Source organism: Carassius auratus, chromosome 7 (genome assembly GCF_003368295.1).
Source record: "Carassius auratus strain Wakin chromosome 7, ASM336829v1, whole genome shotgun sequence".
NCBI classification, from domain to species: domain Eukaryota; kingdom Metazoa; phylum Chordata; class Actinopteri; order Cypriniformes; family Cyprinidae; genus Carassius; species Carassius auratus.
Genome location: NC_039249.1, coordinates 27,970,108 through 27,993,709, shown reverse-complemented (window position 1 = coordinate 27,993,709; position 23,602 = coordinate 27,970,108). Strand labels below are relative to the sequence as shown.

General features: G+C 35.2%; 2 protein-coding genes across 2 annotated transcripts in view; both read left to right on the top strand.

Moving 5' to 3' along the window:
• Positions 1-4,259, top strand: part of smchd1 (structural maintenance of chromosomes flexible hinge domain containing 1) — a 39,982-nt gene extending 35,723 nt beyond the window's left edge. Inside the window, exons 45-49 of the mRNA XM_026268304.1 lie at positions 143-213; positions 297-471; positions 2,191-2,349; positions 3,807-3,917; positions 4,018-4,259. Coding sequence (XP_026124089.1) covers positions 143-213; positions 297-471; positions 2,191-2,349; positions 3,807-3,917; positions 4,018-4,025 — 524 coding nt within the window. The 3' untranslated portion in view covers positions 4,026-4,259. The remainder of the gene's footprint in view (positions 1-142; positions 214-296; positions 472-2,190; positions 2,350-3,806; positions 3,918-4,017) is intronic.
• Positions 4,260-7,644: 3,385 nt separating this feature from the next.
• Positions 7,645-23,041, top strand: emilin2b (elastin microfibril interfacer 2b). The gene is made up of 9 exons (XM_026268303.1): positions 7,645-7,915; positions 9,889-10,014; positions 11,662-11,852; positions 12,193-13,623; positions 18,704-18,871; positions 18,959-19,006; positions 20,930-20,965; positions 21,051-21,182; positions 21,646-23,041. Exons 1-9 carry the CDS (start codon positions 7,776-7,778, stop codon positions 21,960-21,962), a joined length of 2,589 nt encoding a protein of 862 aa, XP_026124088.1. The 5' UTR covers positions 7,645-7,775; the 3' UTR covers positions 21,963-23,041.
• The last annotated feature ends 561 nt before the right edge of the window (positions 23,042-23,602 follow it).

Sequence of the window (23,602 nt, the reverse complement as noted above, 5' to 3'; positions counted from 1 at the left end):
GTACGTGTGTTTTGGACTGAACAATCATTGTTGCATGAAACATTTTGCAGCCTGTGGATGTTGGCAGTGCATTATTTTGTGAGTTTGACCAGGGCAGACATTCAGACTTCAAGGGGGCTGACGTATTCTGACTCTTTTTCAGTTTTTGCAAGTCTTCTTGGAGACACCATACTAATTGATGACTTGGATTCTGCTAATGATTATCGACGGGGGGTAAGACACTGAGTGCATGTGTTTGTGATGAAGAATTTCCAAGTGTTTACATCAAAGTGCATATGAACGTGTATGTTTGGTAGGTGGTTCAGAATAAGATGCAGTGTCCCACGCTCTTAACGCGTCATGGAGAGCGGATACGCAGCAACGGGAAGTTCGGAGGATTGCAGAACAAGGCTCCGTCCATTGAGAAACTTCGAGGACAAGTGTTTGGAGCGCCGTTACCCAAAGAGTACAACCACATACGCCATCAGATAGGTAACAAATGGGGGTGTAAATTGGATGGTTCGTCACGATACGAAACAATATCAATTCTCATACCCAGCAATACGATATTTGCCGATACCTCAAAAGTGATTACGATACGATTCGATACAGATGTATATCGATTCATATATATATATATATATATATATATATATATATATATATTGATATTGATATACTGATATTTTTATATTATACATCTACATTTTTATTAACTCACAAATGCAACCAAAATATAGAACATGAACATTTATCTGAAATTTTCACATCGTGTACCTCAATTGGGAGATTCCCAACAACAACAACAACAACAACAAAAAATAAGTAAATAATTTCTAATAATAAAAATTTATATAATAAATGTAATGCATTAAACTTCCTAAATACGGGAAGAAGGAGGCGGGAAACGGGAGACAATCAAAATGACTTTAATAATCAAAATAAAGACAAAACAGCGCGGCAGCCCCTCACGGACGAGGTTAGTTTTTTATTAGTTTTAGTTCCGTCTAGTCAAGTTTCAGTCAACTAAATGTTTAAGCATTTCAGTCTTTTTAAGTCAGAATTATCCATGACTATTTTTGTCTAGTTTTAGTCAATGAAACTTTATTTTAGTCTATTTTTAGTAATGCAATTCTATTTAACCCATAATATTATTTTTATTTTATTATTGCTAACTTATAGACTGAAGAATACATTGATTCCAGACATGGAAGATGCTCTGATTTGAGCGTGAGGTTTCATCTTGTTTTGGTCAACAAAAATGAAGAGTTTTTATTTTGTAAACCACATTTAGTCTCGTTTTTATTTGTCAACAGTATTGCTTTATACATTTAATTATAGTCATCGTCACATGACCAGCATTTTTGTTTTCATCACGTGATAAAGGTTTGTTGTTGACGCTATTTAGTCATAATTTTCGTTGACGAAAGCAACACTAATACTTTGTATGTGATCTCTCTTCTTGTTAAAGTTACAGTTACTTAAGTTGTTATTTTAATGCTTTGGCATAATGCATGGATTACTTTTATGGTTTATAAGGTAGGACACTAAACTAACATTGTTTTTTCATGAACGGTTCAGTTTTTGGACCATTTAGTTTCCATAACATGTCTTATGAGAAAGCATCCAAAATACACATTTAAGTGTTTAGTTTATTAAACTTTATGTATGTTTCATTTCTCAAGAGTTTTTTCTCCAAGAGCAAAACTCTCTGTCACTAAAATGTACAGTCTTATTTTTATATATATATATATATATATATATATATATATATATATATATATATATATATATATATATATTATAATTATTATTTATTTTTATTTATTTATATATATATATATATATATATATATATATATATATATATATATTTTTTTTTTTTTTTTTTTTTTAAGGTTTTTAAAAATAAAAGGAAAAATATCGGCATCTGCCAAAATGAGTTAAAAATATATCGGATATTGGAAAAAAATCCAATATGCATCTTTAAAAAGAAAGTATTACTGTACCATCATTGATCAACTGATGAGATATCTACATTTTTTTATTATTATTATTATTATTATAATACACTTGTTGGGTCTTGCCTTAAAAAAAACACTTCTGTGAGTTTACTAGTGTCATGATGTGTCTCATGCATGGGAAGTGTATGTAACCTCCGTGCCTTATGTTTGATTGTGTGTGTGTGTGTGTGTGTGTGTGTGTGTACAGAGTTACTGCAGCAGTGTCGTGTTGCAATGCAGAAGGCCTCCGAGGTCCGGTCTGAGTATAACAGTCATTTGCAGTACCTGCAGAGTCCTGAGATGAAACAGAAAAAACAAGACCTCCAGCAGCAAGAGCAGGAGTTAAGAGATCTTGAGGAAACCCTTGGTATGTGTTTTTGGCATTGCAGGGCTGCCTAATCTATGAATGCAAAACCAGAATTTCGATGATTGGCATAGAGTTGTCACGTCATCTGTCATTTTGAAAAATTTGAAAACTTAAGACTTTTTCAAGAATGGGACATTTTTAAAGATTTAAAAATTTGTTTTTAAAAACCATCCCGAGAACACACTAGAAACCATCCCATTTACCCTAGATGATACGTTAAAGATGCTTATCCTCTGAGACCCAGCTATGGAGTCTTTGCCTCTGTAGTGGACTCTGTAATTCCTCTGAGACCTCACATGTCACCGTTTTTCAGAGATACAAAATTACTGGATGTGTGGATACTGGATAAATCTGGTTAATGTAAAAAAATCAACATCTCAGGAAAATGTTATGGGGTTTCAAATCAAAATATGATTTTCTGTTATGAAACAGGACATCATTTCATACATGTCCACTGTAGGGGACACCAGGGCTAAACATGTTTATTACGCATTTTGGGAGACAAAACAACTGATTAGGAAAATACATTATATATCAATATTCCTATGAAATATTAGATATAATAAAAATCTGGCCAATTATCAGTACCATTTATTACACTTCTTTTTTCAGTGTGCTTTCCCAGCAGCTCATTAATATGCAAATTAGATGCAGTGTATAGATAACATTGTGTTTAATGGGAAAACAAGTTCTTGGAAGTTTTACATAAAGCATAATGGTATATCAAATCATTCGGTTATATATTTTATAACCTAGTTGAGAATCATCCTTAAACAGAGTTCGGTATAAAAACTAATCCTGAAACCTAATAATTGATTTTTGTTTGTTTGTTTAAATCACCAAATACTATTGTCTTTGCCTTGTCATGTTTGTTCGTGTCATTTTATTTATTTTATTTTTTTGAAAAATTTAGTTCTGGTGTCCTCTACAGAGGACATAACAATTGAATAAAATATAATGTTTCAAAAATGTTATTTTTCCATTTCTGTTTTATGCTCTAAAACCATGCAATGATAAAATACTACATTCTCTGAGTCTCAGGAGGATATGAAGCAGCTACCGATGTGATGCGAGCCCATTATGATGCAGTGCGATCCAAATTCAGTTTGATTCAACAGATTCAGTGCTTTAAAAAAAACATGCTATGCAATTCAATATAGTACTTTTATTTCACTTTTATTTCTTTGGTGGAAGATGCAGCTCTACCTCTGCCATGTTAATGTAAATATTTAGACAGGAGAAATCAATCTACATATACTTGTATCCGATGCACACTTTAAATAGATGCATCTTCTCTTTAACCTTAATTGCGATGCACCAATGCGAATCTGGCAAACTAGGAATGGTAGTCAAGTTTCTTAACTGTTTGTTTACTCTGTCCTTTCTGTGATTGGTGAATACTGACAAGAATTTAAGTGTGTGTGTGTGTGTGTGTGTGTGTGTGTGTGTGTTTGCAGCCAGCACTCCTACACGACCGTACGCTGTAAGCGTGAAAAGGATCCTTGAGCCAGAACCGCTTGAGCCCTCAATCCCTTCTAAAAGATCAAGGCGTAAAACACGCAAACTGGGTACATCAACAGTCCTCTGAAGTGTTTGATATTCAGTCATTTTTTTTTTTTTTTGACTTTTCATTGAACTTAATAGTTTCTTGTTGTTTTGTTTCTGCAGATTCATGAAGCTGCACGAGCTGACAGCAGACGCAGTGCTTTTTTTATTCGTTTATTCAGTGTTAAAGATTGTTTCTTATTTTATGTTCAATGCAAATTCTTCTTTTTTTTCCACTCTTTACAGATTATGACTTGTCTGATTTAAGCAGAAAGCAAAAAAAAAAAAAGTTAAATAATTGGACTGTGTCCGTAATATATTTTGTATCTTTCTTTAAGGGGAAAAAAATGTTTTTTTTACACTTGCATCATGTCTTGTCTTTTTTTTTTTTTTTTAATTCAGAACAAACCTTCAAGCAGTCACACTTTCACTGGATCTCTGCTCAAGTGGGATTGTTTTCTTAAGTTCAGTGTATACTTTGGTTTTTGCACGCATACATTGTAGTGGATGCATACAGTTTACAGTAGCATTTCAACAGATACTCCATTAAACCAAAGGCCTTTAAAACGCTGCACTGACATGATGAACATGATGATGTATTTTTGCATGACAAACTGTAAGCTCCTTGACAATAACAGTAATAAGATTATTCCATTGGCTTCAGAAAATAAGCTCTGTGACCAACAAAAGTATTGTTCTTCATGATAATCTTCACAAATGAACACAACTTTTATGTATTCTGAAGCCTAAACACAATAGCCAGAAGTAAAAAGCCTTTAATTAAAAACAATTTCTAGTTAGAATTTATGTTAAAGACACATTGGACTGTCTGAAATCACCCTCTAAACTTCATGCACCATAGTGGACGTTATTGAGTGCACTTTTCCACTAAGTCTCCATTCACCAATCGTTTTCATTCACACCTTCCAGTGGATTATTATAGTGGTCTAATATGGGAAATAATGTATGAAGGTATCTAACTTATTTTTCAGCATGACAGCTATTCGTTATCATAACAAACCAATGTCCTTTTCTATTCTTTGCTTAATTTTTCTTTTTTTTTTTCCGCTTTTTTTTATAATAAACCATTTTTTTTTATTCACACAGTTTTGAATGGAAGCCCATTTCTGCCACTAAATAAAAAAAACTGGGTAATTGCAACTTTTTATCTAACTTTCTTTTTCTCGTAATTGCGGGTTTATAAATTACAATTCTGAAAAAAAAGTCAGAATTGCGAGATATGAGTTCGCAATTGTGAGAAAAAAAGAAAGTCAGAATTGTGAGTTATAAACTCTCAGTTATGAGAAAGAAACTCAGAATTGCGACTTTATATCTTGAAATTCTGACTTGCGTAACTCGCAGTTGTGAGAAAACAAGAAAGTCAGAATTGCGTGATAAATTTGTAATTATGAGAAAAACTCAGAATTGTGAATTTAAATTTAGCAATTCTGACTTTATAGCTTGCAATTCTGAGAAATAAAGTCAGAATTGCGAGATAAAAAGTCACAATTACCCTTTTAATTAAATTTTTTATCCAGTGGCGGAAACAGGCTTCCATAGTTTTGGCATATAGAGTGCTAAATGGAAAAAATTCTAAAATAAATGTGTTGATTTGCTGAAGTCAAGTAACTTGCTTTACACAAAAGCTCAACTTTGGCATATTTTTGTAGTGCATATTATATAGTATGCTGTATAATAACAGTTTAATGTGTTTATAAAGCTTTTAAGGGTATTATATAATATGCATTACTAATCCGTAAAACGTGTGGTCGACACCAAATGCTAGGCTGTATACGTATTTATGCATAGGTTTCTGTGCATAGGTTTATATTGTATCAGATGTTCTTTCAAAATTACTTAAATGTTTCATAAAGTCTCCAGAATCTTAAGAGAGAAACGCTCATGATTTGAAACCAGTCATAATGGGATTTAAAAATACTGCTTTAATAAGATGCACTCGATATAAACTTGCATTTCTAAAGGATATTTTTACTCAAGAAAATCTATTTGTATTGTAGTAATGTCAAGTTTTTATTTTGTAATCTGATGTGCTTCAAGAAGTGCTTTATAATCTTGACACAATACACATCGTCAGAGATGTCAGAGTCTCAAGATTCCATATTTGGTGGTTATTTTGTAATAGAAGTAATATTGACAGAGAATTGTAGACATTTGTGACAGAAAATTGCTAAAATGGCAGATGGCCCCCGGTGGCTGTTTATGATATAGCGCTCTAAATAAAATTTAACTGGAACCTCAGTTTTTTTTTATATCAACTTCAAATTTGGAACATAACTTAATTAGGCATAACGCTTTAATTTTATAGCAATTTTGTATTTTTTTAAAGGTCCCATTTTACGCGCTTTTTTGAAGCTTTGATTGTGTTTACAGTGTGCAATATAACATGTTCATGTTTCGCGTGTAAAAAAACTATTTTTCACACAATTCACCTATCTGTATACCGCTGTTTTCACTGTCATAAAAACGGGCTGATGACTTCTTTGTTCTATAAAGTCCCTCCTTCAGAAATGCGTAGCGTGCTCTGATTGGGCCAGCGGTTCCTGTGTTGTGATTCGACAGCAGCTGAGCGCGCGCTGACCTCCTGTAAACGTGATTGGACTAGTTTTGGAGTAGTTTTGAGAAGCGCATGTGCTGGAGATGTACTTCTAATCACAGGAGCGTTTTTACTGATGAGATGCGCATGAAAATCACGTTAGTTTTTTTGCACAGCCCTAACATTTAACAAAGCTAAACAGCATTGCCCTTTGTGTAATAAGTTACAGAAACTGTTAAACGTACCAACTTAAATAATGAAATACACTTACCGGTTGTGGTCCGTAAACAACGCCTTCTCCAAAGGGGGAACTGCTCCATCTTTCAAGAATAATCTTTGTGCGAATCCGGCATTAAACTGATTGAGATTGAGGAAGCTCGCTGTCCTCAGCAAAATGTGCTGCACATAGTTTTACATGTGGATTATAATTTTCAGGAACCGAGTTAGACATAAATTGTAACCATTAATCTCCAAGAACAGCATCCCTGGGAAGCCCAAACAAAGATGATTGGACTCCGAGATGAAAATAACAGCGTATCGAGGACATGGCGACAAAAACAAATGCAGCTCTTCCTCTTCAGCGTCGGAGCGCAACAAGGCCACGCCCCCTTTTTGTGAATTCATGTGGGCGGAAGTTAGTTTTAAAACTGTTTTAATGACATCATTACTGCAGGAACTAGAGGGATGTAGTCCAAACGGGTGGTTTGTTGTAAGCAAATTCTGTTAAATAAATTATCTCGCTTGGCATTGAACTTTGAGCTTTATAATTTTACAGATATTATTTATACTCTAACAACATCATTACACACTAACTAAAGTTTAAAACATGGGATCACGAAGAAGGGGACCTTTAAATATTTATTCTACATAAAATAAGATAAAAATTGTAACGTTTTATTATCTTTACAGTAAATGTAAACTTTGACAACTTTTTGATAATTTCATGTTTTTAATTTATTCCACTTAAGATTGTCCTCTTAAAAAAAGAGTCCATAGTTGGGTCTGTATTCCAAATATTATTGGGTTTCTTCTTTTTTTTTATTATTATTATTATTTTGGACGACATTCTTAAAAGATGGCATTCTTTTGAAGAAACATAAGTAGCACGTCTAAAGCAGCGTGTAGTAATGAGTGGAGAGTTGGGAACCTGATCCCGCGCGCAGCGTCCAGTAGGAAGCGCACATTGGGGCGGGGGCTCTTCCAGACTCTTGCCACTGTCCCATCTCACTGCCATCATCACCCTGTCAAGAAACTCTGGAAAACACTCTGTGCGAGCTTTTTAAATCCTCGGATAAGGTGTGCGCTGACTCTGGTTGGGTGTTTGGAGATGAAGCGCGTCCTCGCAGGTTACGCAGCGCTTATATTTATTATTCTCATGCCCTTTCCTTTGACTGATGGCACTCCGTCGAGGTATAGTCTGTTCCAGGGCAGTCCTTATTCCAGCTCTGCTTCGAGACAACGAAACAAGTAAGTGTCCGTCCTGTTGTGGAGATGGCATTGGAGAAAAAATACTTTGGGCATCAGTTATCTCGGGTAAAATGTGATTTTGAGAGTTATAATGTAATATGTAGCACTATTATCAATAATTTTACGATTCAAACTGCACGGAAAAACATCTCTTCATTTTTTTTCCCTCTCCAGATATTTTAAAGAAACTGACACATTGGTATTAAAATTAAAAAACCTCGTAATGTGTTAAAATACCTGGCAGTAAAGCTCATTCTGATTCTGTAGTCTAGTCATTCTAGCTGCCTAACTTCTGTTAACTAACAAGAAACTGATAAACGAATTAGTAGCTGAATGCAGATTTCCATGCCTTCCTGAGTAGCTAAGATATCAGGTAAAGCTTTTCAGTGTTCTTGTTACGTGCAGTAATAACAGTGAATTAGCTAAATTAATCAATATAAACCTTATAGCCTAGTTAATAAGTACTTGTTAAATAATACTCAGTAATTAAATGTATAATTGCACTGTAACTCGAACTACATGCACTTAAATAATTAATGCACAACTAATCTAATGGAGGACACATAACTATTTTAACCTGTCAGCTCATTTCCTGTACACAAAGGTTTACATAAACAATAGGTAATAGCCGAATTATGATTTGATGGAGTAATTTTTACCTAGTAAGCTGTTATCTTTCATACTAGAAAAGTATGGATCATTCTGAATAAAATTTTTTTAAATGCAGTTTTCTAGAGCTTTTTCCTATAAGAAAAGGTACTGGTTATTTTCTGCCAGGGCATCATCCATTAAATTTACACACATTCCTTTAATCATAAAACAATAATGCAATGCATAATTCAAAATTGGGAAACAATGAGAAATCAATATGGAAAACTCTGCTTTTACTGACTTTTCTTATTAAAGGCAAGGTTCATAGTAACCCTTTATAAATTAGTGCTACTAAATCTGTCAGAAGGAATAACCATCCAAAACCTCAAAAACATACAATGATTTCAGTTTTTATAGGGAGTTATCATGCTTTTCCAAGTAATTAGTAATTCCTTATGAATGATTGGGTAATATTACCCACCTAACAAAAACACGTTGAAAGAACACTGCTAATGTTCCATTTAAGTTAAGAATATGTCATTTTGGAACTTTTAAAAACATTGTGGCAATGTTAAACTGAGAAGAAGAGATATTCCAAGGCACTGGTGTAGTAAAAATAAAAAGGCTTATTTAACTGGGCTAAATAATTGGAGTACAGTATGTGTTTCAGCTTCAGGACATACCTCAATTATTCTTAAACAATTAGTAATCAATCAAAGACAGCTGGTTAATCAAAGGGAGTGGCTAGAGCTTTCCTCCTTGTGCAAAACATACCAGTATTCAAAAAGAGGAAAAAAATAAAAGAATAATGATACAACAATACAATTTTCTAACAAATCAAAATGTTAGTTTTTAATGTTCTCTGAACATTCTGAAACAAATAGTTACATTTTAAAACGTAATACATGAAAGAAAAAAACATTTTAAAATAATGAATGTCTAGCTAAAATGTTACAAAACATTCCACAAATGGCTTAAATAACATTTTTGTGCATGCTAATTCAGAAAACTTTATACAAACATTCAATAAACGTTTGTTTGTAACTTTCAGAGAACGATAGACAAGTAGAACTTTTGGTCTTACTTTATTTTAAGGTCCAATTCTCGCTATTAAAAAAATATTATCTACAACTTTTGCCTCAATAAACTCTTAATCTGCTTAAACGAATAGTTGTTAAGTTTAGGTGTTGTGTAGAATTAGGGATGTAGGATACAGTCATGCAGGATATGTGCTACTAATAAACAGCCAATATGTTAATAATAAGCAACTAGTTAATAGTGAGAATTGTTCCCTATACTGAAATGTTTTATTTTTATGTGACAATGATTTTTCTTGAATGTAGAGTATAAATTAGTCTTCACTGTTTTCCACTCTTTCATAGAAACTGGTGTGCTTTTGTGGTGCATAAGAACGTGACATGCGCAGTGCTGGCAGCGAACGAGAACGTCATGGAGCCGCAGCTCCTGCCCTGTCCTCCGCATCAGCCCGACTGCACACAGCAGCTGATGTAAGTGTCTCTGGAGAGCGCATGCAGGGGCCGGGGGTTAACACGGACATTTTTATTGGCGGAAGTGACCAGAGATCAGATTAGATGAGATCAGAACCGGATTGAAGCAGTGCAGTTAAATTGGCCCCATTGAGTGGTAGGTCTTTGCTTTATCAGTCTCCAAATTATTTACGACTTCTGAAGGGCCAGGGGCCACACTGAACAGTCTGTTTTAGCCTGTGTAAATTGTCCAGAATCCATGGGAACTTTTCAGAAATGCTGTAATTAGAAAGTCACACATGTTCGTGCACATCGCCTGCTTTTAAAGCTGCACTCCAGATGTGTGTCACTGCTGGAGTAAATCCTAATAAATTATGTGTGCAATTCTGCACTTTGCTGTTTATGTTTGCATGGCTCATGAGAACAGACATGCTTCCTTTTGTGGACAGAGTGGTTAGGCGAAGAAGATCAGCGACATTTTTCCAATTTCGCAGGACTAATGTTGTTACTTTGGTTCTTCTGAAACATGCAGCAAACATCCCGAATATGTGCTGTTTACTGGCTATAATGTGGTATTTAAAGCTTAAGTGTGTATTTTATTGGTTAAATAATTAATGTGCGGAGACTATAGAGAGTAACGTGGTTTTTAATTGATATTTTTATGTACTAAGGCAATATAAGTTTAGGTTAAGGTCATGTTGTCCTTAAGCAATATATTTAAATTTATTTAGTTTTGGAAAAATAAAGATTAAAAGGTGTAAAGATATTTGTATTATTTTTATTTAAATACAATCATTCCACTTTGTGACATGATTCATTAAATTGAAACATTTCTTGCAAATGGTATAAAGGTTTAAATATATGAAACCAGCACGCCCGTGTGAAAAAGTGCACTTTGGCATACTTAAAAAAAAAAAAAAACAGTACTTATTATAGAAATAATGTAGTTCAAAATATGCTTAAAAACATACCAAATGTTATTTTTCAGATGGCTAATTGCAATTTAATAAAAAATGTATTAAGATTACATTTTATATTAAATGCAATATGCATTTAAACATTTAAGTTCCTATTTAATTTGGTATTATTACAACGTGCACTTTTTATAAAAGTGTATGTGTTGAGAAACCTCATAACAGTGTTTCTCTTTACGTGCACATACAGTAGGTGGCCTTTTATTTCAGTAATCTATTACCTGCAAGTACAGGTTTTCTTTTAAAAAAATATGCTTTTAAGACTTGAAATACACAATAAATGCACATGCAATGTAATTGCACTTATTATTTTATGACTACAAATTTGTATGTAGTAATTAAAGAGCCGTGATATGAATTGGGTATGATTATTTATTAATTTCTTTCTTTCTTTCCTTTTTTTCTTTTTTTATAACCTGGACACTTATATGTCAATCAGTTGCATGAGTTTAGGACTTGTGTCTCACTAAATCAGTACATCTGCGTATGGTTTTTTGTCTAATATTCCCCACAACCCTTGCAGTGGGATACATTTTTGATGTTAGTTATAGTAAAGTGGCTAGTAATCTGAGGCCAGAACAGTGCATTGTATCACGTCAAATGGAAACTTTAAATTTGTAGTTCAAATTTATCCCATTGAAAACTATGGTCAGACATTGGTTTGTAACATCCTAATCCATAACTGTCTTTCTAGGTATCATTCTCACATGAGGCCTATGTACAAAATAGGCTACAAACAAGTGACTGAACTGGAATGGAGGTGCTGTCCAGGATATCAAGGCCATGACTGTACCGAGCTGAAAAATACCCCACAGAGACCCAGTGTTGTTGAGGAACCACGTCGAGATGTTCCCTCAACTCGCAACCAACAACAGAGCATCTTGGGTAAATGTCTTTAAGTTTATATTTGAAAAAAAAGTGAAATAAGCAATATTTTATCTGGATTAGTACACTCAGAAATTAAATTCTAAATAATAAGCTAACAAGTGATATGCTAGATGTTATAGCTAAAATAATGCCACATCTCAATGTTGCAATTAGTCAGAATACATTTTTTTTTAGTCATCAACTTAAAAACTTTTGTTGTTTCTTTAACTCCATTTAGTTCAATGGTTGAACGTCGTTTTATTAGAAGTTGTCATAAAATGAAAGAAAAAGTGATGCAGACTCTATTTATTTTGTTGAGTTACTGTGAAACAAGTACAGGTGATTTTGGTTGTTCTAGGACCAGAAGAGTTCTCTCAGACTCATCCATGGTCTCAACCCGGGCAGAAAGGACATCATAGCCGTCAGCTGGGAGATTATGGAGATCGTCAGTATGAGAGTCAACGAGTTCAGGCATTAGAAGAAGAAGTGGAGCGTCTTTCTCAGACTGTACTCGGCCTGCAAGCCATGACTTCTGCGAATGCGAACCTACGGCTAGATTTACAGGAAGATGTGACCAAATATGTCCTAAACATGTTGGGGAATTTGCAACAGCCACAGGATGTCAAAGCGGGTGGAATCGAGAGCATTACGCTCCCATATGACCTCCGTTCATCACCAGGCACTGATGAACTCCAGAACCACATTACCCAGCTCTCCAACACAATCAGTACCAACACTAATAACATCCAAGATCTGCAGATGAGGATCCAGAACATAGATGGACAGATGCATCGACTAAAAGACGCAAGCAGCACTGGACCCCTTCAGCCTTCCGCAACAGCTGCAACCAATGAGTGTGCATGTCAGGCATACATCGATGAGAAGCTTTCAGCCCTACGTGACGAGCTTCTTCAAGGAATGGACATCAAAATAGCAGACATGAAGAATGCATGTGACTACAAGATGCTGTCTGTGCAAGAACAGTGTGAGGAACAAGAAACCTCTTACTTGAGTCTAGCCGAGCTCCTTGACTCCAAAGAGACTGAACTCCGCAAAGAGATCCAAGACTTGCGTCTCCAGCTTCCCATTGGAAAAACCCAAGAGGTGGACAATGCTGAGGTCCAGAAGCTCAAGGAGACCCAACAGATACTCCAAGACGCGATTAGGCAGCAAAATGCCTCCATTGCACAGATAAATGCACAAGGGCACGTTCTGGAGGCAAGGGTTAATCTTGCGGAAAGGAGCGCAGAGGTACATTGCCTCTATCTTGAGGAGAAACTGAGAAGGGAAAGACTTAAGGAAGAGGAAGACCAAAGAATAGCTTTCGAAGAGAAGATCAGTGGTGTTCAATGGGACAACAGCACTTCTCAGCTACTCTTTGGTCTTGATCAGCGCCTGGAAGTCTTGGAGAAACATACACAGCTCCTGGTTGGCCCTCTTAAGGAAGATCTCAATCAGACCATGAGTTTTGAAACCCTCCTCCAACGGGTGGAAAATCTAGAGGTGGATTCTGGGCGAAGCCAAGAGCAAGTGAGGACAATAAATGGCTTGCTTGATGGGCTTGATGGACGCGTGGCTAGCATTGAAGGCGTTTGTGGTCGATTTGAGCCAATGTCAGACAGTCTGAAACGGATTAAAGATGGATTGAACAAACATGTCAATGGCTTGTGGACTTGCGTCCGTCAGCTGAACAGTACAGTGCTTGCACATACAAGAGACCTTAACACATTTAGAGCAAATTCACAACTTTCAAAAGATGGCCAGGATGGGATCACTGATGTACCTACAGGTAAGCAATATTCATCTGTCGATAACAAAAATTGTGTTTTGCAATGACATTCACAAATCAGCAACAAAGTATTGGTAAACTCTGTGGTGTCAGTCATAGAAAACTACCTTTAATTGCACTGACTGCACCATTTTATTTATCTTCCTGGATGAGAAGAATCTCTATAGTTTCTTTCTCTGTCCAGTTTAAAAACTTTTTTTGACTTTCGAGTTACAATGTTACCATAAAAAGTGAGTAGTAATCACATCACCTCCATTAGATCTTTATGACTGGCCCAAAGCAGACTTACACTAGTGCGTCCTGACCTTTTATGTGCTTAAACTGGTAATTTTGTGTATTTGTTGACCAGTCATTTACCATATATCAGTTAACCATCTGGAAGGATGGATTTATTGGATTTATTGGTATTTTTCAAAAATGCCCTTTTCATGTATGATCACCCATCTGTAATTTTCCACAAAAAAGCTGTATATGTGAAATTCCCAATATCCCTAGTAACTTCCTGTCCCTACTATCCAATACAAGTCTAAAAATAATGGTTCCACGAAATGGGTTTTCACAGTGATGCCAAAGAAGAACCATTTCTGGTTCCAAAAAGAACCTTCCAGAACTCTTAAAAGAACCATTTGAAAAACATTTTGTTCAATTTGAATGTTGAAGGAACTTCATGGATCGATGCCAATGAATAATCAGTTTTTAAGTGTGTGAGCAGTTGGTCTGTTTTTGCCAATGCTGCTAGTCAAAACGATGCATTTTGGTGGTCATCTTTTGGGTTTTTGGAAGCTTCTGTTGGATGAGCTCCACAATGCAAATGTAGGCTACGGTGCGCATGAGGTTGTGTTTTTAGAGGGATTTCCTTTACAAACACAAGAATGTGTGTGTGTGTGTTGTAAGTAGTATTTCCCCCTTTTCATATTAATTGTACACACATGCTACAACTGGACTGACTCCAGAGTTGTGCAACGTTTGGACCTTTATGGGATTATAGTGTGTGTGCGTGTTTGAACACGCATGTGGGCATCTGCTTCTCATTTGGTGATTTTGTGTTTGTAATTTACAAGATGTTCAGCTTGCTGTTTCACCTAGCAGCATTCAGAATAATACATTTGATACTATTGCAACACACTTAGGGACAAAATATAAGTAAAATGGCATAAGGATGAAGCCACAAAGTGATTAGCAATCATAGCTTTGTTTGCAGTAAATCCAAAGAATATACTCAAGGTCTCTTGAATATTATGAATTTTGTGTGCTTCTGCTTGACCTTTATTTTGCATTACATGCACTTACTTGTAATTACAGTGTAAGTACATGGTAATATAAGGCATCTCCATGGTTAAGATTGGTTCAGGATTAGTGCCTAGTAATTCCCTAGTTATTGTAATTATAAGAAACTAACATGTGGCTAATATGAGACGGGAAAAAGAGAGGTTATGATGCACTAATTAATATGTTTTAGTTTTCTCTTATAACAATGGTAGCACTTTATTTTACAGTCCTGTTCCTCATGTACATACTATGTACTTATTATAGTAATTACAATAACTATGTAATAACTAGGTACTAACCCTGAACCTACCCCTAAACCTAACCCTACCTTATGTAGTTACCTTGTATTACCAAAACTTTCTTAGATAAATACACTGTAAGTACACTATAAGTACATGTTAATACACCTACTGTAAAATAAAGTGCAACCGGAATCTTTTATTTTAACCAATGCGTTTGCAGATCCTAATGTAAATAAAAGTGAAAAATCACGTGTGCCTGAGTGAATTTTATCTGTAAGTGAGCAGCTTTGTGATAGTAATGCCCTCGTCCCTCTCGGTCACATGTGACATTTGACCTCTGAGAGGATCTTGTCCTCCAAGCATGTCTCACTGCTCACACATGTATTTTTATATATTTTATCTGCAGGTCTAATTCTGGGAGAGTGGCTATTAGTTTATCATAAAGACATCGATAAAACCACTGCACTATCCCACGATTCAATGTCCCCTTTGTTCCTGCTTCCTGTTCCTTTCTCTGTAATAAACAGGAGCTCTCTTTTATTGCATTCCTTTCTTAAGATAAATGCAACACATGTAGAGGGTCGTCGAGCCCTGCTGCATGCCTGTCTCTGACCCCTTTCCATCTTATTAGAATGCCATTGAAACGAGGCGGCAGGCTTCTGTAGTCCAGTAAAAGTGCAGTTTTTTTATATTTACACAGTTTAAATGCAAACAGAACACTACAGTATGTTATAGGCCTACAAATTAGCTTACCAAACTAACAAAGAACTAACAATTACAATAATTACGGGCTTATGAAATCAATAAACATTTTCCCCACATTCCATTTTATCATTTTTTTTTTCTCGAAATTATGTTTGCTCCATTTTCAATTTTCTGGATTCCATTTATTTATTTATTTACTTTTTCTTTAATGATTAAATTGAATTAAATGAATTTATTCATTATAATATCAAATTAAAGGACATTATTTTTCAAAAACAAAGAATTCAATGAATTTTTTTATTTTTCTGGTTTAATTTTCTCAGACACACTGAATTATTTTTTTATTATTATTTTTTAAGGTAAGTGGTTGCAAACAATTAATTTTTAGATGCGTAAAAAAAAAAAAGTTGAATGGTAGTGACCTAAATTTAAGTGTAGCAAAAAAATAAATAGATTGCAACCACTTACCTTAAAAAAAAAGTAGTCAATTTAATAATTTTTTAGTGCACCAATCCATCATTATAATGATTTGAAGTGTACTGACCTACTTTTGATTTATTAATTAAAAAAGGTGTGCTTTGATATCTGAGTAATCTATGATGTCGCTAAAAACTCACAGCACACTCACAGATGAAGTTGATTTAGATTTGGATGTGACTGAAAGTGTTGATGAGAAATCCAGGATGACTTGTGAGCATGACAGATATAATCACATAATCAGCCAAATATAGTGATGTAGAGGCACCGCCGGCGGTTCTCAGCAACACCCTCACATTCACATCACACTGTGGATAATTAATAATAGGCTCATGCATTGTGTTAATTGTATAAACACACTTGACGCTGTGATTTAAATGGCTAAATAAACATAAATAATGTAAAAAGTAAAAAGTTTTCTGTTTAAGGGTTGGTTTAGGGAACGGAGAGTATTCTTAGCTCAGCATAACAACCATGACGCTTATGGAAAGTTCTCATAATGATAGGAGTGCCAACATATGTGTGTGTTTTAGCAGGCTAGATGAGATCATGAGAGCGAGTGGGTGTGACATGTAAAGCAGCTCCATCTCTCCTTTATTTCAGTAGCATGAGAACACTGTTAAAAAAAACTGTGAAATCTACACTAAAAAGAAGAAGCCAACTGTGGTTGTAATTATGCTTTTCTGTTTCGATGTAAATGACTGGTTAAATTTACTGTTGTATTTTTCAGTTGTAAAATATAAAATAACCACAGCAATACCATTTCAGTTGCAGTGTACCATGCCAATGTAATTCATAGTAATTCAGAGAATTTAACTTAATAAATGTCTTGTGATTACAATAGCAGTTCTTGAACACTGTTCACCAGTTAGCTCTCAGATTATTATTATAATTATTTTTCAGGAATGATGTTTCTTATGACTCGTGGTCAAAATTTGACACTAGGTATTATCACCCAAAAGATGCTTTTTTCCATACAGTATATTGCAGTTTCCAAGCACACTGAATATTAACACTGATTAAGATAAATTAAGAAAAGCTTTACAGCAGGAAAATATAAAAAAACTTTTCCATTGTGCCTTTTAGGGCTTTTCTATGTTGAACATCTGTCTGCATGATATACACAAGCAGAAGCTGAAGAACATGTCATTTCTGTTCATTGAGCACACAGTATTTAGTGAGAAACACACAAGCGTTCATACAAACCCCTGGGCTCAGAGGCAGTTAAACCAATGTACCTATAGGGCAGATCAGTTACTTGACAGCCATCTTGGTAATATTTGTGAGCAGCTGTTTTCAGTGTAAGTAACAGACATAACATCTCCTATATACTTTAACTTGACTGGGGAAAGAGATAAATCTCTGGAACGGTTTGTCAGGATTACATTAACACATTTTGAAAAACCAATAAAATCTGACAGCATCAGAGGTCTGTCTGTCTTTGGTTATATTTAGACTTGGAAAATGACTACCCCTTACCCTCACCTCCATACAAACCATAAAAACACTCAGATTACATAGATTACATAGAACTTTAACCACTATGTTGCTTTTATGGCTTTGTTCTAGATTTGATGGTATTTTAGAACAGTGAGATATCAGGACAGATTCTCTTTAACCAGACGACAGTTTGTTTGTAGCAGTGCCATATCTGTTTATTGTTATACTGTCCTCACATCAGCTTTCTTCTACCTTTCTCAGGTGTTCATAAGAAGGTTTTAGAAGTCCAGAATTTAACCCCATTTGGAGTACATCTTTTAGTGTCAAGTTTTAGAACTTGTTAAGATACCACAGAGATCAAAATGGGTTACACTCTTTAGTCTTTTACCAATTTTATATATATATATATAGTCAAACAATTCTGTATATTTAATTAATCTACAAAATGTCCATTTATATGTCAAATAAATCCTTATTTTTAATTCAGCTTATGTTTTATACACAGAAATCAACATGATTGCAAAGTTTAAGTTTAAGATTACTCTAAAGCAGCATTTTCTTTGCACAGAACAAAATCCATGGAGGTGTCTGTAATATTAGATTATTATTGCATCAAATTCTGTTTCTATTTGCTGATACATATATTTAAGTATGGCTTACATGAAAAATCTTTACACACAGAATCTAGCAACAAGCCACTTTGTGTTGCCAAGTTCATTTGTTCCCCTACACTGTTGCTATAAATTGAGATGCATAAAAGACTTATTTTGAAATTGGATCATGAATTCTAAAGTTTCTCCAGCTCTTCCTAATGCTGAGATTTCTTTAGGACCGGATGGATTTAAGCTTTTTTATATAGCAAAGTCACAGCTGTTAACTGTCAGGCAGACTTGATGTCGTGGTCTTCTCTCCGTTTCACCCATCATCACTCTTCTGCATCTCTCCAGGTGTTCTTGAAGGTACAGCGGCTGTAAAAGTTTCCACGGAGGGAGGTCAACCACTCCCATCGCTGGCGTCTGGGCAAGCAGCACCGCGAGTAACCAAAGTCTTGTCTCGCACCCCTCAGGGGATCAATGGGAGCATGCCGTCCATCACAGGCTATGCAGGAGCACCAGGTAAGTCTATTCAGATACGTTTGTGTGTAAAAACCATAAAAGAAAATCAGGGTTACCTCAAAGAATCTGTTAATTTGTTCTTGACAGGTTATCCAGGGATTCCAGCTGCGGCTATCAGCCCTGACTCCGTTTCTGGTATTCATCATTTCATTGTAGCTGAACAGTTTTGGGGAATTACTAAATAAACTAAATAGCCACAATTATCAGGGTTCAAGCTTTTTTATGTAGCTCATATAGGATTCAAACTAATTTTTGTTTAAATCAGACAGGACAAAGGAGAAAACCCTCTTAGTATTTGCCCAATTTTATAGGGATCAGACATTCACAACTGAACAAAGTGAAGTCCAAATATGGGTACTGTCAAAAAAAAAAACTCAGTTATGTCTAACCAAAATTTACTTCAGTGAATATAAGAAAACAAATAAAGTTAAAGTTAATTGCCCTTAGTTTAAATTAAGTGATGAAATCATTCAAATATTTTTCCTAAGTAACTGATGAAGTATGTAAAGACAACTTATTTTATAATAATTTTCCCAATGGTCCATCATTTTTGTCTGTGTGTTTAGGTATGGCCTGAAATCAGCAGAATACGTTTAGAAAACTTATTTTTTAAAAGACATTTACAGTCTAATAAGTGTCTCTTGCATCAATTCTGAAGAACACAGGTAGACACAGGAAACATTCACAGATGCAAACAAAATGCATGCACACACTCACAAAATGCTTACACACGAACATGAAACACACAAAAAATTGCTTTTACCTTTCACATACACAACACTCATTCATTAACTTCTTTTACCTCTCTCTCACACACACATAGCAATCGCACATTTACTGTACAGATGTACAGGTTACAGTTTTTTTCTTGCCATGTACAGTAAGTGTGTGTTCCCATTCCATTTCAAGATACTTATTGGTTTTGCATCAGATAGCTCTCCTTTCATAGAATTGAAATTATACAATGATATAACTATGAAATACTTAAAGTATGTTTTACTTTTGAATCATAAATATCATCGTTCATTTTCACACTACCTTCACCGGACCAATCTGCTGTCTGCTCAAAGTTGGAGTAACTTTGCGAATCAGGACATCCTTCATTGTTGTGCATTGTGATGCATTAGACACTTCGTGTGGAGACAGGATAATTGCTGTACTATAGAGATGTATTTCATCTGCATACTTATGAAATTAAATATTATATTCATGAATTACACTTGATAAAGGAAGAATGTATAAGTTAAATAATAGAGGACCCAGGATTGAGCCTTGAGGCACACCACAAGATATCACATGTTGTCTAAAGGTGTGAGAATCATGTGTAATGTAGTATTCCCTGTTTTTAAGTAGGGTCTAAACCAGTCTAAGAGTGGACCTGATAGACCCAACCCAGTTCTGCATTCGGTCAAGTAGATATCATGATCAAATATGTCAAAAAAGCAGCACTGAGATCTAAAAGAAGTAGAACAGAGAGATTTAACTAGCATTTCACTCAGGTACTTTTTCATTTATACAATGCCAACATTATTTCTGCATGGGATTTTAGGGGTCCCAGAGACCTCACAGAGACCATAGACTTGATTTTTAAGGACAGGAGAGATTAAAGCATGCCGCTAGATTGTCTAAGGGGGAGATGTAAGAGACGGGAGGAATGATACAGGCTCTATGTAAGTCAAAGATGTATCAGCAGTAAGATACGAGTGACAGTCCTCTTATCACTCAAAGTGTTGAGTCATGTTGATATATACATACTGATAACAGTAGTGTTTAGAAATGAACAAAGAAAGCTTTTTTTTGCTACTTTTTTGTTAACTTGCAGTGTAGCTCACTAGTAGTGAAGCTCATTGCTTTTCAATAGTTTTTCAGTAGTTTGAATTCTAGTAGCTTGGCTGTAGATTAAGTACTTTAAAACTGTAGCTTTCCAGACTACAAGTTATGCATAATTTAAAGTTGCTTCCCCAACACTGGCAGAATATAACATATAAAGTACTGTATGTATTGGATATTACCGTTTTATACAGTGTATTCACAACAGTTTCTTTCCTACATCTACAGCACAGATTCCACTGAGGACAGTACAAATGGCCACAGGTACAACTAAACATCCCATATATTTTACAGAGTTGTGTTGTCAGTAAGTGACAAAAAATGAGTGTGTGTGTTTGTTTTTATGCAGGACAAGGGCGAATGATGACCTATGTGTCATTTTCGGCTGGTCTGACACTTGTGCCATTCCCTGGAGAAATTGGCATCATCCGATTCAACAATGTTCTGTTAAATGATGGAAGACACTATGATCCACAAACAGGTACATTAATTTATGACAAGACAAATCATAAATCAGCACTTAATTATATGGTTTTTCAAACACACACACACACATATATATATATATATATATATATATATATACACATTTTTTTTAACTTGCAAATCATATATTGATGAAATAAGATCACTTTAAAGAGAGAAACTTTCATAACTATACTGTATTATGTTAAAGTTGAAATGTAAAGTATACCTATTAACAGTTTTACTTTTAAAGTACATTTTAAATCTTTGTTTTAATAATCTTTAGTCATGCTTTAAAGCACCTTTTTTTGTGTTGACTTACACAGTAAGCACGTAAGATTTGTTTTTTAATATACTGTACTTAAGTACACTTTTAAAAAGTGCATTTTGTAATGTCCAATCAAAAGTTTTACTTGAAAGTACAAATCATACAAAAATCATACACAATAACAGTAGCATTCTACCATTGTTGATTCTAGGTGTGTTCACTGTTCCCCTGGACGGACGGTACCTGCTCAGCGCTGTATTAACCGCTCAAGCGGGAGAAAGAGTCGAAGCCTTTCTCTCAGTAGCCAATCGCAACATCCAGAAGCTTTCCACTGCTGCAACAGACGGCAGAGACACTCAGGACTGCGTCTGTGGAGGGACCGTCTCTGTAAGTCTCGCTCTTCATCTGAAGCGGGGCCAGAGAACGGGACTGGTGCTCACTTCAGGGAAACTTGCGATTTCAGCATCCAGTGAAATCCTGTCCTCGTTCAGCGGAGTTCTGCTTTACCCAACTGTAGGCACGCGATAGCCCAGAGCCAATGGCAAACATTAAGATAACTTTTTTCATCCAAAAATGACAATTGTCATCATTTACTCAGCCTCAGGTTGTTTTAAACCTGTATGAGTTTCTTTCTTCTGTTCAAAAACAAAACAGACAACAGAGGCCCTTGACTTCAACTGTATGGGAAATAATACCTAGTGGCTATCATCAACTGTTTGGTTTCCAACATTCTTCAAAATATCTTGTTTTGTGCTCAGCAGAAGAAAGAGCCTCATACAGGTTTGGAACAATTTGAGTAAATGATGCTAGAACTTTCATTTTTGGTGAACTACAAGGTTACACTCCGAAAAAAGCTTTCACTGGAATTGTACCTTCAATTTTGTACCTTATTTACTTGTAAAGGTGCATATTATTACCCGAAGAGCACATATTAGTACCTAAATGGTACAAATGAATATTTTCTCAAAGTGTACTATTTCACTGACAGATTTTGTACCTTTTTTCTGAGAGTGTAGGGTTGACTTAAATTCTTCTGAATAATGAGATCCTTAAATGGCTTTAAAGATAATTAAAAAAAAACACTTTACTCGAAGTCTTTATGAATAATGCATTATAAAGCATTATATGCTTTCATAAATAATTTGTAAAATAAAATAAATAAAATGTGTCATATATATTATGCATATATATTATGCACAAATTGCTTAATATTTGCAGATTCCTTATACTTGAAATTGGTTGATCATCATGCTAGTTTCTAATGGTGTAAAAATTAAGTATTAAAGGGTTAGTTCACCTGAGAATGAGAATTTGTCCATCATCCACTCACCCTTGAAGCATCCTAGGTATATGTGACTTTTCTCTTTCAGAATAATCCAATGGAAGTTATATAAAAATTGTCTCTTCCAAGCCTTTCAATGGGGGTAAGCAAGTGTTTGTTGTCAACAGTACAGAAGATCTGAAATAAAGTGTGTGCATCTGAAATAAAACATCCCTCACACGGCTCCGGGGGGATTTTAAAGGTCCCGTTTTACACGCTTTTTTGAAGCTTTGATTGTTTACAATGAGCAATATAACGTGTTCATGTTTCGCGTGTAAAAAAACACAGTATTTTTCACACAATTCACCTATCTGTATACTGCTGTTTTCACTGTCACTAAAACGGGCTGATGTCTTCCTTGTTCTATGAAGCCTCTCCTTCAGAAATACGTAACGAGTTCTGATTGGGCCAGCGGTTCCTGTGCTGTGATTCGACAGCAGCTGAGAGCAGGCTGTCCTCCTGCTAACGTGATTGGGCTAGAACGCACGTGCTGGAGATGTATTTATAATCACAGGAGCGTTTTTGCTGACGAGATGCGCATGAAAACCGCATTTGTTTTTTTGCACAGCCCTAACATCTAGTTAACAAAGCTAAACAGCGTTGCCCTTTGTGTAATAAGTTACAGAAACCGTTAAACGCACCAACTTAAATAATAAAATACACTTACCAGTTGTGGTCCATAAACAACGCCTTCTACAGACAAAGAGGGAAGTGCTCCATCTTTCAAGAATAATCTTTGTGCAAATCCAGCATTAAACTTATTGAGATGGTGAAAGTTGTCCTCAGCAAGCTGTCTTCACCAAAATGAGCTGCACATAGTTTTGCATGTGCATTATAATTTTCGGGA